This window comes from Lampetra planeri, chromosome 25 (genome assembly GCF_965212315.1).
Source record: "Lampetra planeri chromosome 25, kcLamPlan1.2.h2, whole genome shotgun sequence".
NCBI classification, from domain to species: domain Eukaryota; kingdom Metazoa; phylum Chordata; class Hyperoartia; order Petromyzontiformes; family Petromyzontidae; genus Lampetra; species Lampetra planeri.
The window spans coordinates 3,360,759-3,376,086 of record NC_136131.1 but is presented as its reverse complement, the minus strand read 5'-3'; the positions used below and the strand labels follow the sequence as shown (position 1 = coordinate 3,376,086).

Below are 15,328 nucleotides of genomic sequence, written 5' to 3'. Positions count from 1 at the left end.
ATGATAGGGGAGAGGCGGGAGAGTGCGTGGAGGGGAGTAGAGTGAGATGAGGGGGAGAGGTAGGAGAGTGCGTGGACGAGAGTAGAGTTAGATGAGAGGGGAGAGGTAGGAGAGTGCGTGGAGGGGAGTAGAGTGAGATGAGAGGGGAGAGGTAGGAGAGTGCGTGGAGGGGAGTAGATTGAGATGAGAGGGGAGAGGTAGGAGAGTACGTGGAGGGGAGTATAGTGAGATGAGAGGTAGGAGAGTCGTGGAGGAGAGTAGAGTGAGATGAGAGGGGAGAGGTAGGAGAGTGCGTGGAGGGGAGTAGAGTGAGATGAAAGGGAGAAGTAGGAGAGTGTGTTGAGGGGAGTAGAATGAGATGATAGGGCAGAGGTAGGAGAGTGTTTGGAGGGGAGTAGTTATTCGAGATGTGGGAAGAGAAGAAGAGTCCTGGATCAGCGACGACTCCAAGGTTTCTAACGGCCTTTGCCAGTAGTATTGGCAGCATTTAGGAGACAGCGGGATACATATTTTTGTGAGCAGCCATTTAGGTTAAAAGTTAAACATGTTTCCACTTAGAAACTCTGTACGACAACAGAAGCAGCAGCAACAGCTCCCATTTGTATTGTGCCGTCATGTAACAAATGCCTCATAGTGTGGTTTTAAAGTAGCAGAACCCCTTGCCTTCTTGTAAAATACACTTTAATAAAATACACTTGAGGCAAAAGTGCAGACCTTAAATATTTGCAAGGCTTAATATTTTTTTTGTCCTTCCCCCCCCCCCCACCAACTCAGGCTAAGCGCGGTTGCCTACGCACGGTGTGAAAGAAGTCCAACACGATACATGCGTACATCTTGAAATAACAGCTCTCCGACGTCTTCTCAGGGTGTCGTTCGGAGCGACGTCCGACGTTTCGCTCCGTGTTGGGAGCCCCCTGGAAAAAGTGAATGGGTAGAGCGAGGCGCCGCCCGCGTCAAGGGAGTGGTTCCTCACTGCTCTTGTGCTGGGACCTCCTGCGTGATTCACTCACCCCTCTCTCTTGCTGTGGTCTGGAACTTGTTGCTGTTTGGGCTGCCGTGCCCAAACTTGCGTTTGGTTGTTTGCAAATCCGTGCTTGTGCACATTTGTACTTTTGTAATTTATTTGCAGTTGTTTGTTTCTTTATTTCCCTTGCTCTCACATTATTTGGTTCGCTATATATTTATACGCGATAAGTCCACTTTGTTGAGCAATCATTTGTGGCCAGGTCGCTTTTGAAAAATAATGGATAGCTCAGTGGGCTTTAAAAAATATCCGTAACAGAGGCTTTTTTGCATTAGAGCACATAAATATAAGTGTGTCCTTAAAGCTGCCACCACCGACACAACCAAATAGTCAGATTTGTCACGTAGACAAAACATGCCAATTAGATACTAGTTCAGCACACCGGTGTGGTGGAGAGTAAACCCATAACATTTACAATTCGAGTACGACATTTCGCCGGTAATTACAACCAACCTCGTCAGGTGACAGCCTAGAACTGTGGAGACTTTCTGTTATGGATAAAACCTACGTGTGAAACCAAAAAAAAAAACTTTTTTTTAGTTGATTTATTTTTATTGATTTGATTACCTTTCCTATACTTTGCAATCCTATCGGTGTTTTTGTATTGTTTGTTGATGTAACCTGCTGACCTGCCCCTCCTAGACATCTGTGAAAAAGAGCTTAATAGCTTCATCCGATTCCTCCTGTAGTATAAATAAAGATTCTGATCTGACGTTCAGGGGATTTCTCCGGCTACTCAGCTTTCTCTCTCAATCCAAAGATACTCAACAAACAGATTCGTCAAACATCCCAAGCAGGACGATGTTTGAAGCTCACTTCAAAACGAAACAAGGTTTTCCTGAAGCAATAAATAATGGTCATATTTTTTTATATGATCATCGACTTCACGCAATGTTTACTCTGCAAATCAGAATATGTTTTATACTGGAGGAATCTGATGAGCCATAAAGCTCTTTTTAAAGATCTCCATTAAATAATCTGCTCTCCACTCGTGCTAAATAAGACCTCAAAGCTGGGATTGGCCGATTTGAATAGTAAACCAAATACTACCAATGCTTAATTTCACACTGCATTTGATGACCAGGCGGACACCATGAAAATTGCTAAGCGTGGCGAGTTTATTTAATATCGCATGGGAGCCTGGGATAGAATCTACGGTCTTAATATTGCTGGGTAAGAGCCCCCCTAAGTAACCAGCTGCCAGCTATACGATCAAGCCCTTACATGAGAAATATTCACGGTGAATTGGCCAAAGATGGTTCATTATAAAGCAAATGTGTTTTCCATTGGCAATGGAACAATAATTAAATTATTTATTCAGGAAATCAACGATTAGGCCATTGAATTGGGTTTTTATTTTAAGACGTTTCTGGCACAATTTCTGGGTTGTTTTTACAAGTGGGAGGAAACTGCAGTGCCCACAGGAAAACCCACGCGTGCGAGGGAGCAACGCTTTATCCCCGCACGGGTGGAAACAGATGAAAATTATTTTTGGGACCTTTTTGCCAGTATCAAAATGATGAAAAGAAGAAGAGGCTTTACCCTTTCTGGCAATAACACAGGAGGTGTTAAGATGTTCAAACACCACATAGACACCTTTTGCAAGGCATCGAGTCTACATTAACCACGACGACGATGGAGGTGGTGGTGATGGTGAGGAATTCAGGAGGATGACTGCTCGGGAGATGCCGGTGTTTGTTAACAACGCCGCACAATTGTTATTATTTTAGCACTCTGGGGGAGCGCTCAACACAACACTTTCCCCGATTGCATTCGCGTTCTTTTTAATGGACCTCACAGTCGTTTCGTTTATACCAAAATGTACAAAGAAGTCGACTCTAAGTACGTATGAAATAAAAATGCACAATAGCGAGTTCAGAGCGCGATGACTGCGAGACTTGAGGGATAGGCGGGCAGCCTTATCCTCGCAGACCATTTCAAATGTAGCAACATTCTGCGCGCACCTCCCCGGCGTCGGTGGTCCGGCGCTACGCATGCTCACGAATACTGGAGTCCTGCGGGAACGAATAGAGATTTAGTGTACATTTAGTTTAACACGTAGGAGGCTTTCACTACCAATGTCATCCATGATACTGGTTTTTTTGGGTTAGATCGCGTAAATATCAATGTGTCGTTAAACCCGCCACCACCCGACACAGCCAATTAGTAAGGTTTGTCACGTAAACATAACGTAAACAGAACGTGCCGATTCGTTACTAGTTTTGCAACACCGGTGTGTTAAGAGAGAAAATCCACAACATTTACAATCTGAGTACGACGTTTCACCAGTAATTACAACTAGCTTCATCAAGCGGACAGCCAAATTTGTGGAGAAATCCTCCTGTTTCGCTCCTCGTGAGCCCCCTTCAAAGGTGAAGGGCTCACAAGTGACGTGATTACATCTATCCCTCTATTTAAGAACGAAACAGGAGGATTTCTCCACAAATCTGGCTCTCCGCCAGATGGACCTGGTTGTAATTACTGGTGAAATGATGTACTCAGATTGTAAATGTTGTGGATTTGCTCTCCAACACACCGGTGTTGCTGTACTACAGTCCCTCCAGAAAAACGCGATTATGCGATCGCAAGATTTCACGCTAAATCAGCCAAAGTCCGCATATTTATGCGGGGGGCGCGTTTTTTCAAATATGCCGCACTTTCGCCGCATAAATTGCAGATTTCCGCGCGCAAAATATGCGGGCTTGCATGATTTCATAATCCCCGCATTTTCGTTGCAAAAAGTCACATATATCTTAGCAGAAAGTTGAAAAATGTTGCGTTTACTTCACACAAGCGCAGCCATTTCCCCTGTTGCCATGGGAACGTTATGAAGTGACGTCACTCATTACGCGACATCATTGAAAAGCTGCAAACCCCGCGATGCCAATGAAACCATGATGAAGCCCGCAAATCTTTCTCATTTGCCAACAAACATAAGCGCAAAAGACCGCGCAAAGCAGTTCCCCAGTGTGTTACATGACAGTGGGGGCAAATTATTTTGCATAGCTACCTCTGTAAAACAGGAAGCACACATTTTATTTTTTAATATTTTATTTATTCATTTTTACAGAAGTTGTAGCATATTCATTTTGTAAAGCTACAGAACTTGTTCGACTCAATGTTTTGTAAGTTTGAGCCATCTGTTTGTTAATGTCTGAAATAAAACAAGATGAGAACTTAAATATTCCCAGCACTTTCTGTGATGTAGTATGCTTGCTTATCATAGGAAGTAATAAGAAATGACTCTTTACATTAAAGTAGTAGCCTAGTGAATAGGGTGTTGGCGGAATCACTTTTTTTTCTCTTTTTCATCAAACCGCAGTTTTTGCAAGTTCCCGCAATTGTTGCAAGTTCCCGCAATTTAATCGCATAAAATTGCATAAATATCCCGCATATTCCATCGCATGTTTTAAGAAAACGTGCCGCATAATCAACGATTTTTGCCCGCAACAATCACCAAAAAACTCCGCGTTTTTCTGGAGGGACTGGTACTAGTAACGAATTGGCACGTTCTGTTTACGTGACAAACCTTACTAATTGACTATGTCGGGGGGTGGTGGGTTTAACGACTCATTTATATTTACGCGATCTAAGCCAAAAAACCTGCATTAAGGGGGTACATTTAGTAACTCGCGTAATAAACAAAACTCGCAAATCCAGAACCCGCACATTGCGAGGGTTTGCTGTACGTTTCTATTACCTTTAAGGGCGAGCATTACTGATTAAATGTGTTGAGTCTTTATGAATGATGCATATAGGAATCAAGAGTGATGTTTGTATTACAATCAATGACGGAGGGATAAAAACCTGCACGGAAGATAAATCGCAATGGAGCGGGCGTAGTTGATTTATGTCCAGCCAGACGGGGCTGATAAGAACGTTACAACAACAACAACAAACAATACAAAAACATGACAGACATTTAAAAATAAAATCCCTGATCTCTGTCCGACCAGCAATAGAAATGGGTTCACCACAGTCGAATCAGTAGGTCACATGTGGTGGGGTAAAGTGTGGAAGAGGAGGTCAAACACCCTCTCGCTAGAGGTACCCTCTGGAGCCCCCTCTCGTGGAGGTCCTTATGTCGGGAATCTGTGAAAAGGAGCTTCATAGCTCATCGGATTCCTCCAGCATAAGTATATATTCTGATTCGAAATCAATGGCACGAGCAAGAAATTGCAGAGCTGCACCTTTACCTTCAGCTCAAACGTGAAGTTGTCCTTGTTTTGGCATTTCTGCCCATGTGACAACTGGATGTGATTGGCTCTGCTTGGTGGTGGGAGGGTTATACAAATTAAAATGACGTTAATACCCGCACAACGTACCCCAAAAAAAACTGATAAATAACGTAACAATAAATTGTGGGTTTCAATTGAATTCAACCTACGTAATTTAACCTGGCGACGGCCCAACGATGTTCACCGTCCCGTTTGCAACAAGCGAGGCCTGCAAGAGTTGCAGCTGGGAGTAGGGCACAAAGGCCGAATGCTGAAGATGTACGGAAAAAAAGTGTGAGCGGGCAATGCGACACAGCAAGCGCATGCGTTCTACCTGGCGACAACAATGACCCCGCCGCGCGCAACGCCCGATCTTGCAGAGCAGAAACGTTGGCCGGGGCCAATCGCGCAGTGAGGGCCCTTGTGAGCGAGCTGTCAGAGGTCATCACAAGGCCACAGGGAGTCGCCCACCTCCCCGCCACCCCCCTTCCACCCCACCGCCCCCCACCAGCCTCTGGGAGAGATTGGCCATTGCACGAGATTAATAAGCAATTAATTTGCCAATTTTTTTTTAATTTGTACGAGTTGCTGAAGCGGCAAGAAATTTCATAACGCGCCATGTGTCATCAAGGTTACGCGATGGTGATAGCTCATGTTGTTGATGCTGCCCCGTATGAGTATTTTACCACGGATTTCAGCTGATGCAATATACGAGGAGGGGGGAGAAGGCAGGCATTCTAGAGCATTAAGGGACACTTGAATACCTGAATATGCTCTGATAAAATAAACCCATTGTTGTTCTTCCAACTGCTTCTCAGCGCTGTATATTCCCATCCCATGTCATGTCAACAAAGACTCTGATGAAAAAAAATACAATTGGACTCCAAAACAGCCATGAATAACGGCAACCTTCACCTTTGTAGCATCCCCATCGCTCAAAAGCAGACGTTCCCGTAGGGGTTTTTCTCTTTGAAGAGAGGGAGCCGCCGCTGGGTGATCACTCTGGCCTCTTGAGATGGATGTTGTTGGACTATGCAATTCCATGCCAGTGGGGCCGTACACTTTGCAAGCCATGTCCAAGAGGGGGTGGGAACTATGGATGAGTTTTGGATTAGAAAGAAATCGATTTAGGGGATTTTAAGGACAATTTATTGTCTTTTTCAGATAAATTACGTCATGTGCTCATCTAGCGTGTCTTCGCACGAACAAAGGCGACGTCACCCGATGCCACGGGACGCCACGTTTGGTGGGAGAAATGTATGTTAAATTGAGCCCATCACCCATCACCGTCCTCCCACCAATCACGAGGAATCCTCGCCATTAAAAAATATATAATTTAAATGACATCGTTGATCACATATGGACCCATGCAATGGGTCCATAATGGATTTTTTTTTGGCCGTTAGAGAAACCCAAAATTGCTCCAGCTGGCTCTAAATCATGTGAGCAGCAGCAGGACCTTACGTGAAGATGGTTTTCTTCATACTGAGGAAAAGGTTAATTAGATATTTGATGCCAGACTCTGTGCCATGATTATGTCGGGCAGCACTGTAGAAAATGTGTTCAAACTCACAATTCTGCAGCTTATTAGCTCGCATCGTGGTCAGTGGCCCCATCGTGTCTCCCGGGTCAATAAAACGAGCACCACTTTGTAAGAAGTCTAAAGCAGCTGATACATAGAGACACGCTAACGTGACTTTGTTCGTAAGAGGGCAATCTGGTAAGAGGTGCTTTGTTTGTGAACACCGCATTGGTTCACACTTGAAAATATCCCTGTGTGTAAGAAAGCTTGAGTGTGCAATGCGACTGCAATTAGGGCTAACTAAGAGTGAACTAATATACCAGCCCAGTGGCTGAGCTCTAGAACGAATGGCTCGTCATCGGAAGGTTGCCCATTTCAAATTGGCTGTCGGTTTTCTCAACCCATAATTCCTCCCGGGGTCGATACAATGCATACCACTTTGTGGAGAAATCAACTTTGTTTGCCCAATTGATAGGTTCGCCTCCATCATGGGAATATGGAAATTCCACCACTGTTTTTCAGGCTGCTTCAGTTCTCATTTAAGTAACGAAGCTCATTTTTTTTACTTTAGAACTATGCTGGTTAGGTTTGTAGGTATGTAACGAAAAGAAACAAATTCGCCCATTTTCTCATTGAAAGTAGGTACATTTCAAAATATCACTGTCCTAATGACAAAAGAAAAGCTTGTGGGGAATAATAGCCATTTTCTATACTTTTTAGGCATAAGCAATTATGAAATAACACTTACTACCCAGTAACAAAAATTGTGTTACATAGTGCCATCAAAAACAGTTACCGCACCGCGCGCTGCCAGATGTGCTTTCTGTGGCCATCTGGGACGCCTTTCCTTCAGATATTAGGAAGTCACTGGAGCTATGCACTTTTAGGTATAGAATTAAAACTAATTTCTTTAGAACCGCTTTTTGATGTTTAGTTTGTTGTCCTTCCCCCGCTTAGCATGGTTGCCTACGTACGGTGCGAAACAAGTTCAACATTGACATGCGTACTCATTGTCATCGGCACTGTTTGTGTTTTTTTCACTACGGGAGTCCACAACCCACCTCACTGGCGTGTATCCCCCCCCTCTGCCCGTGCCATTGTGGGCGCGCTGCGGCCGTTCGCTCCACGCGTGCCACTCGATAGGACGCCCAGGACCTGAGCAAGCTGCAGCGGCTGGGCATCGGCCTGGTGCTAAACGTCACGGCGCACCTGCCCCTCTACCACTACGAGCGCGGCGGCCTGCACTACAAGCGCCTGCCGGCCAACGACAGCGACAAGCAGAACCTGCGCCAGTACTTCGAGGAGGCCTTCGAGTTTATCGGTCAGACGCTCGCCACCATAGTCACCACCACCATAACCACCACCGTAACCACCACCATAACTACTACCACCACGCTCTGCGGACACTTCCATTAATCGGGAAATACGGGCGTTCGTTATTCACACCTTACGATGAGAAGTTGAAAGCGTCAATTCGGCAGCCTCTGTCTGTACGGACGTCTGTCCTGTCGTCCGTCTGGCTGTAACGTGGAGGTAGGATAACTCTCGATAATATGATCTGAAATGAATGAAAATTGAATGTTGCTATTCGAAACTTGCCGTGCAGAAAACTGGTAACGTGGCTGAATGTCAGTCCATCCATAACGTGGGGTCACGATAATTTGCTTAATAGATAGTCCAATAGTAACACTTTTTTTGTAAACAGTTGTGTTGCTATTATCCAAGAGAAAACCACCAGATATATTGGTGAAAGAGTTCCCCAAAACTTGGGGATACCAACCGGAGCATAGAGGATTGTTTGCAAATACTGTGCGACTAAAAAAATAGGGAAACAAGTGTTGGAAAGAATTGCATAATTCTTGTGTACGCACGGTTACTCTTGTTTAAAGCAGTACTTTATTATTATTCGTAAGTAAATGTCAGATCTCACCACAACTAATCCAGAGTCCTGTGTGCAATGAAGGTAGTGGAGTGGTAGGGCTATGATTTTTGTGCTTTAGTGCCACAATTATTTAAAGGTGTTCCCTTGAGTTTCCTAGTTGTTGCTTTGCCATGTGCCGATAGCGATAACCACGGCCTCCGATTATATTTATCAGCATACAAATTCCAACACTGGTCAAGATCGACCAGTCGAGGCGCTTTAATAACACGAGCAGCAAATTTGTGGGGAAGTCAACAATCAATTATTGTACACATCTCAGGAATGTGGAGTGAGGTGTGTCCAAGTGACTCAGCTGGCCACCGTTATACCACCGGCAGAGGATGGAGCCAGCTGTGTTTCTGCAGGGCACATTCAAATCATGTCCTCATCTGCTGTTAAGAGGATGTCACATCAGGGTACAAGGGTAGAGGGATGCCTGTCAGTGTTATGGCCCCTATCCTTGGGTGTCATCACAGTCAGACAGCACTCGACTCACAGCCCCCAAAACGATGTCAGTTGAGATCCATGTCGGAGCACAAATGATGAGCCAGTTCACCCTCCAAGGGGGGTTGATGAGACGAGCCCAAATTGCGTGGGTTTTCGCTGCTGTGACGTACTGCTCTGCGATGCGTTTTCAGGCTGTACCATCGAGTGCTGTTCAGCACGATGTCTGACGTTTCGGCCACCCCCCCCCCCGAGCAACCCGCAGTACAACCAAAAACCCAACACTGGAACCGCCCATTGGCGCATCCCGAGCGGTGGTTCTATGCGGAAACCACAACTTGACCACTTTCGTTATAGCCGCCAATGAATATTATCACAACTTTGTGATTGGTAGAAGCAAGGAGACGCTTATCACTTTCGAATTGAAAACATTTCTAAGAATCAAACAAAAAATGAAATTGTCCGCCACTATACATGCATATGTATGCTGAACTTATTTCGCACCAAGGCCGTAATTATAATTAATACAATACAATAATCAAATGTGCTCAAAATATCCCCCCCCCCCCCCCCATATATTGCTATAAAAATATATTTTTTTAATAATTGCGATGCTATGTTAATAAAAACAACAATTTGATCAATCTTGGCCACAAAATCTGTCTTTATGTAATGCGAGCAAGGAAAGAGGGGGCGGAGTCTGGATCACGTGAGGAGAAGGAGGAGTCAGGGTCACGTGAGAGAGAGGATTTAGGGGGAGAACCGGAAGGGATATGGGAGTTGAGAAGGAGTGGAAACAGGAGGAGGCCACGCTGGGCAGTGGCGAGAGGGTGGCGTGACTGCCACGTGGTGGGAAGCCACGGCACCGTCGGCCAGCGGTGTATGTGGGGCACAGCAGAGCTAGTGGGCTAGAGTTAGTGGAGTAGAGCTAGCGGAGGAGAGCTAGTGGAGTGTGGGAAGCTAGCCGGGCGTGAAGAGCTAGCAGAGTGTGCGGGGCACACAGAGCAACAGTGTGGCTGCAGAGCGGAGCAGCGGTGTGGCTGCAGACGGAGCAGCGGTGTGGCTGCGGAGCGGAGCAGCGGTGTGGCTGCAGGGTGCACGGTGGAGGAGGTGCGGGTCTGAGCGAGGACGCCGTAGGGGAGAGAGAGACAAGAACCCGAATAAAGGACAACGGAGACCTACACAGTTTGAAGAGTCCTTTATTACATTGGTGTCGGAAGTGAAACGGCATGTCAAAACAGCTCAGAAGAAAGAACGTCCCTGCACCATCTTCTGCACCATCTTCTGAAGACCATCTTCCTCCGGCGGTGGCGCTACCGACGATGGAGGGAGGAGGCAACGCAGGGACGAGCGACGTGCCGGGGTTGCAGGACGTTGCCGGCTCAGCAGGTCCGTCCGCGTTGGTGGACGCCGACGAAGGATGACGACACGTGGCGGCCCAACTTGAGTCGCTGAAGGCTGTTATAATACAGTTATGCACCCTTGTGATGCCCACGACGAGTTCGGGGAGGCCAAGCAGGGACCATCCAACTGGGGCCTTGCCAACGCTGTCAGCCCTCTCCAACACGCGGCACGAAACCGCCATCTTGGGCGTGGCTGGGGAGGAACGGCGGGAAGCCGCCATCTTGCTGCCTCCACCGCGGGAAGCCGCCATCTTGCTGCCTCCACCGCGGGGAGCCGCCATTTTGAACACGTTGCGGAGTGACGCCATCTTGTCGCTGCCGCACAGATCACCATCGACGGAAGACGGCGGAGCAGGGACCCGCAGCCATCGTCTAACAACTGTGAAAGAGTTCTCCATCGGCGGAGATTGGAGCGCATTCGCCTGCCGTTTTCAAGCGGCTGTACGATCCGCGAAATGGACGGACGTGGAAGCCTTGGAGGTCCTGCCAACACTTCTTGATGACGAGTCCGTCAGGTTTTTCCGCTCCATCAAGGCCGAAAAGAAGAGGACGCTACAGGGGGTGTTTGAAGAAATGGCGGAGGCGTATGAGCCCCCGGACGATGCTCATTATAGGTTCGTGCAGCGGCAACGGGCACCTGAAGAATCGCCGGTGGCATTCCGGGGCGCCGTGATGGAGCTAGCTATGGCCGCGTATCCTGAGACGGAGCCCGATTTGTTGGAACCCCTGATATTGGGAAAGATGTTGGAGTTATCCAGGGACTTGAGCATCCCCATGCCGGTGTTAAGTTAACGTCCCGTGCGGCGGCTAAGTGCCTGGATGCCCAATTTAACCTTCGACGGTGGAAACAGGTGTCGGCTTGGACGGGGGGTCCCACCGTCAAAGGCGGTGCGACCGGGTGGGACCCGAAGAAGGCTGTCTAGGTTCGAGACGACAGGGGTCCTGAGGAGTTGACGGCAGCATCCACCCAGTGGCCTGCTCGAGGGGGAGCGGGGTTGCGCTCCGGACCGCCGGCGCGGGAGCGCCAAGACAGAGGGGGTGCTGCACGGCGAACCGACTTGGCGTGTTTCCGCTGCGGCCTTAAGGGCCACTTCGCCAGAGATTGTTGGGCTCGCATTCCGCGGCCGCCCCAGCAGGAGGCCTCGGCCACGGATGCGACGCGGCAGGACCATCCACGACAAGCAAGTCGGTACGCATCAGACATCCGGCAAGGCCTGTCATTTCATGCATCACCATCGCCGCGCGGTCCGTGTGCCATTAATAACAGGGGGGCGGTGATTGACCTGTGTCGTGGCGGAAATTGGCATGGAGGGTGGTGGCGGCCGCTACTGGGTCGTCCACTGTGCCTGGTTCGATCCAAGGGGTCGATGTGCGCATTTTGGTGGACTCAGGTGCGTCCGCGACTATTATCTCCGACGTGATTTTCCATCTCCTAGCCATTCCGCCGGGGAGGGTGCGACCGGTTTATGACTCTTGCATACCAGCGAACGGGGGAAGTATGGGCATTGTGGGCCATGTGGACGCCAGCATATCAATTGGGGGGGTGTCGGCTTCAGGGACCGTGTTGATTTCCAGGTCCCTCGCGGTGCCCTGTTTATTGGGGACCGATTTCCTGGCAAAAATGCCCATTCAAATAAGGGTGGATCACAATTGTATTGAATTACCGGGGGGTCGGAAAATTTCATTCTTGCCGTCGCCCTGAGGCCAGTCTGCTCCTGTCTGCCAGGTACAGGCGCTGTCCGAGGTATCTGTTGATATTCCACCTGGTTCGCAGATGCTTATTCCGTTGAGGTATCGTAAACCGGCGCCTGGCACTGAGGGAGCGGCGGATGTGTTGTTATCGCCATCCACGGCTATAACGGGTGGCTCGACACTGGTTGGGGCACAGACGATTGTCCGGCCGGGTCAGCCTCCGTTTTATTGAATGGAAGCGCGGATAATGTTAGTGTACCGGCCGGAACGGTTTTGGCTCACGCTACGATGGCTTTCACGGCCCATGATGACCGGGACTGCCGGGGCCTTGTAGGGGGGGTCTCGGCCTTCACGGCGCAGGATGATCAGTGGATTGCCGAGTTGTGCCGGGAAAATGCGTCTTTGACTGGGGACCAACAGTCCGCGCTTCGCGCGCTGTTGGAAAGGTATTCCGACTTTTTTAGTTCGGACGATTTCGACTTGGGACGCACCTCCTTGCTCTCCCACCATATTGATACGGGGGATGCCGCTCCGATTCGGATGAACCCGCATCAGTTGAGTCCGACGGAGCGGGATCATGTTCGCTGCGCAGTGGAGGATATGCTGGCTGCTGACATTATTTCCCCGTCCAACAGTCCGTGGGGTGCGCCGGTGGTCCTTGTGAAGAAAAAGGATGGGAAATTGAGATTTTGTGTAGATTTTCGCAAATTGAATAAAGTGTCGGTTGCAGACGCGTACCCCCTGCCGCGTATGGATGATTCCCTCGATGCCTTGTCTGGGGCGAAGTTTTTTTCTACGCTTGACCTCTCGTCGAGATTCTGGCAGCTTCCCCTGGACGAGTCCTCAAGGGAAAAGACGGCTTTCCGTACGCCGCAGGGCTTATTTCAGTTTAATTGTCTTCCAATGGGCTTGAATGCTGCCCCCGCCACTTTTCAGCGGCTGATGGAGCTTGTGTTAACGGGTCTGCAGTGGGAGACATGTTTGATATATTTAGATGATGTTATCATCTTCAGCCGCACGTTTGAGGAACATCTGCAGAGATTGGACGCGGTGATTGCTAGGATGCGCTCCGCCAATTTGAAATTTAAATCCAAGAAGTGTCACCTACTGCAATGATCCGTGCGCTATTTGGGCCACATAGTCAGTGCGGACGGGGTGGCCACGGACCCAGAGAAGACGGCGTGCGTTCGTAACTGGCCGACTCCGGCCACAGTTGGGGACGTACGTTGGTTCGTTGGGTTCGCTTCATATTATCGCAGGTTCGTTCCAAACTTTGCTACGATCACTAGGCCGTTGCACCTCCTTACGGCGAAGGGCCGGAGGTTCAGCTGGGGGCCGACGGAGGAAGCGGCGTTTGAGGGCCTACGCGATCGTTTGGCGACGTCACCGACGTTGGACTATCCGGATTTTGATCGGCCTTTTATTCTGGATACTGACACTAGTGACACCGGGATTGGAGGCGTTCTGTCACAGTCCAAGGGCGGCGTTGAACGCGTAGTAGCTTACAGTAGCCGCGTACTGTCTCCGGCAGAGACCCGCTACTGCGTTACTCGCCGCGAACTATTGGCTATTGTGCATTTTCTCCGCCACTATCGGCCGTATCTATACGGCCGTACGTTTGTTGTTCGCACGGACCATGCTGCTTTGCAATATGCCCTGAGAGTTGACCAACCGTCTGGCCAATTGGCACGATGGTTGGAAACCCTGCAGGAATTTTCGTTCGAAATTCAGTATCGGAAGGGGTCGCGTCACGCGAATGCGGACGCACTCTCCAGATTGCCGCAGGGATCCCCTTGCACTTGCGCTTCGGGTACGAATAGGTGTACGTGGGTTCCGCAACCCCCTCGTCCTGTTGTGTCAGCTGTCGAGGTGCCCGAGGCTCCCGTATGCCCAGGACTGGCTGATGGGGTTTTGAACCTGCTGCGCTTGGTATGGATTTGCGAGCAATTGCTTGATGAGTCGCTGGGGGCCTTGCGGGGTCGGGCTGCGAAAGGGACGGGGGGACCGCTGTCCGGTGGGACGCCGGGAGCCGCTCTCCGGGATGGGTTGCTGATGTGGAGGGAAGGGTTGCACGATCGCTGGCATCTGGTGGTGCCGTCGTCGTTACGGTACGAGTTGGTTCAGACTCTGCACTCCGAGACTTTGTTACATCTCGGGGTGCAGAAAACCTTGTTGACGTTGCAGCGGGACTACTTCTGGCACGGCATGATGACTGATGTCGTCGGACACATTCGGGCGTGTCCCGAATGTGCCCGGCGGAAGCCGCCTAAACACCCATATGTGCCGCCAGTGCAGTCCATACAGGTGTCTCGGATTAACGAGTTGGTGGCGTTGGATATTTTGGGGCCCTTCCCGCCATCCGCTAGGGGGAATACATTTTTGCTGGTCAGGGTGGAATATCTTTCCCGCTGGCCGATGGCTTGGCCCTTGCCCGACCAGTCGGCGGCGTCTATCACGGACCAAGGGCGAAATTTTTCTTCTAAATTGTTGGCTGAGGTGTGTGCTGCACTGGGAACCAAGAAGGTTCGGACGTCTCCCTACCACCCGCAAACAGATGGCATGGTGGAACGGCTTAATTGGACCCTGTCGGCCATGCTATGTCACACGGTTAGCGAAAAGCAGGCTGATTGGGATTTGCATATCCCTGGGGTACTCTCCGCATACCGGATGATGCATCATGCATCGACGGGGTACTCACCTTTTTTTTTTATGTACGGCCGCGAGAATGTGCAGCTGGGTACGGGGGCGAAGGGTCCTTTTAAGCCTCTCCCCGAGTACATTCAGGACGCTGTTCGTCGCGTGGCAGAGGCACGGGAGGGGGCCCGATTGGCTACGGCCAAGACCCAGGCCCGGAACGAACATTGCGCTCGGCGCTCGGATGGGAAATCCCCCTGGCGAGTGGGGGACATGGCCTGGCTGCACTGCCCGCAGGTGCGGGCGGGGACCTCCCCTAAGTTGCACAAACCATGGCAGGGGCCGGTTAAGCTTATTGAGGTTCCTAACCCGCAGTCCGCACGTGTTCGGTTCGGATCGCGGCGCTGGTACGTCCATACGTCTCGGTTGAAACCCTACGTGGTCCTGCAGACGGATGCGTCATCTCCTAAT

General features: G+C 49.6%; 1 protein-coding gene across 1 annotated transcript in view; it reads left to right on the top strand.

The window, feature by feature from the left end:
• LOC144727254 (uncharacterized) overlaps positions 1 to 15,328 on the top strand; it is an 80,475-nt gene that overhangs the window by 41,814 nt on the left and 23,333 nt on the right. The window contains exon 3 of the mRNA XM_078605946.1: positions 7,907 to 8,084. Coding sequence (XP_078462072.1) covers positions 7,907 to 8,084 — 178 coding nt within the window. The remainder of the gene's footprint in view (positions 1 to 7,906; positions 8,085 to 15,328) is intronic.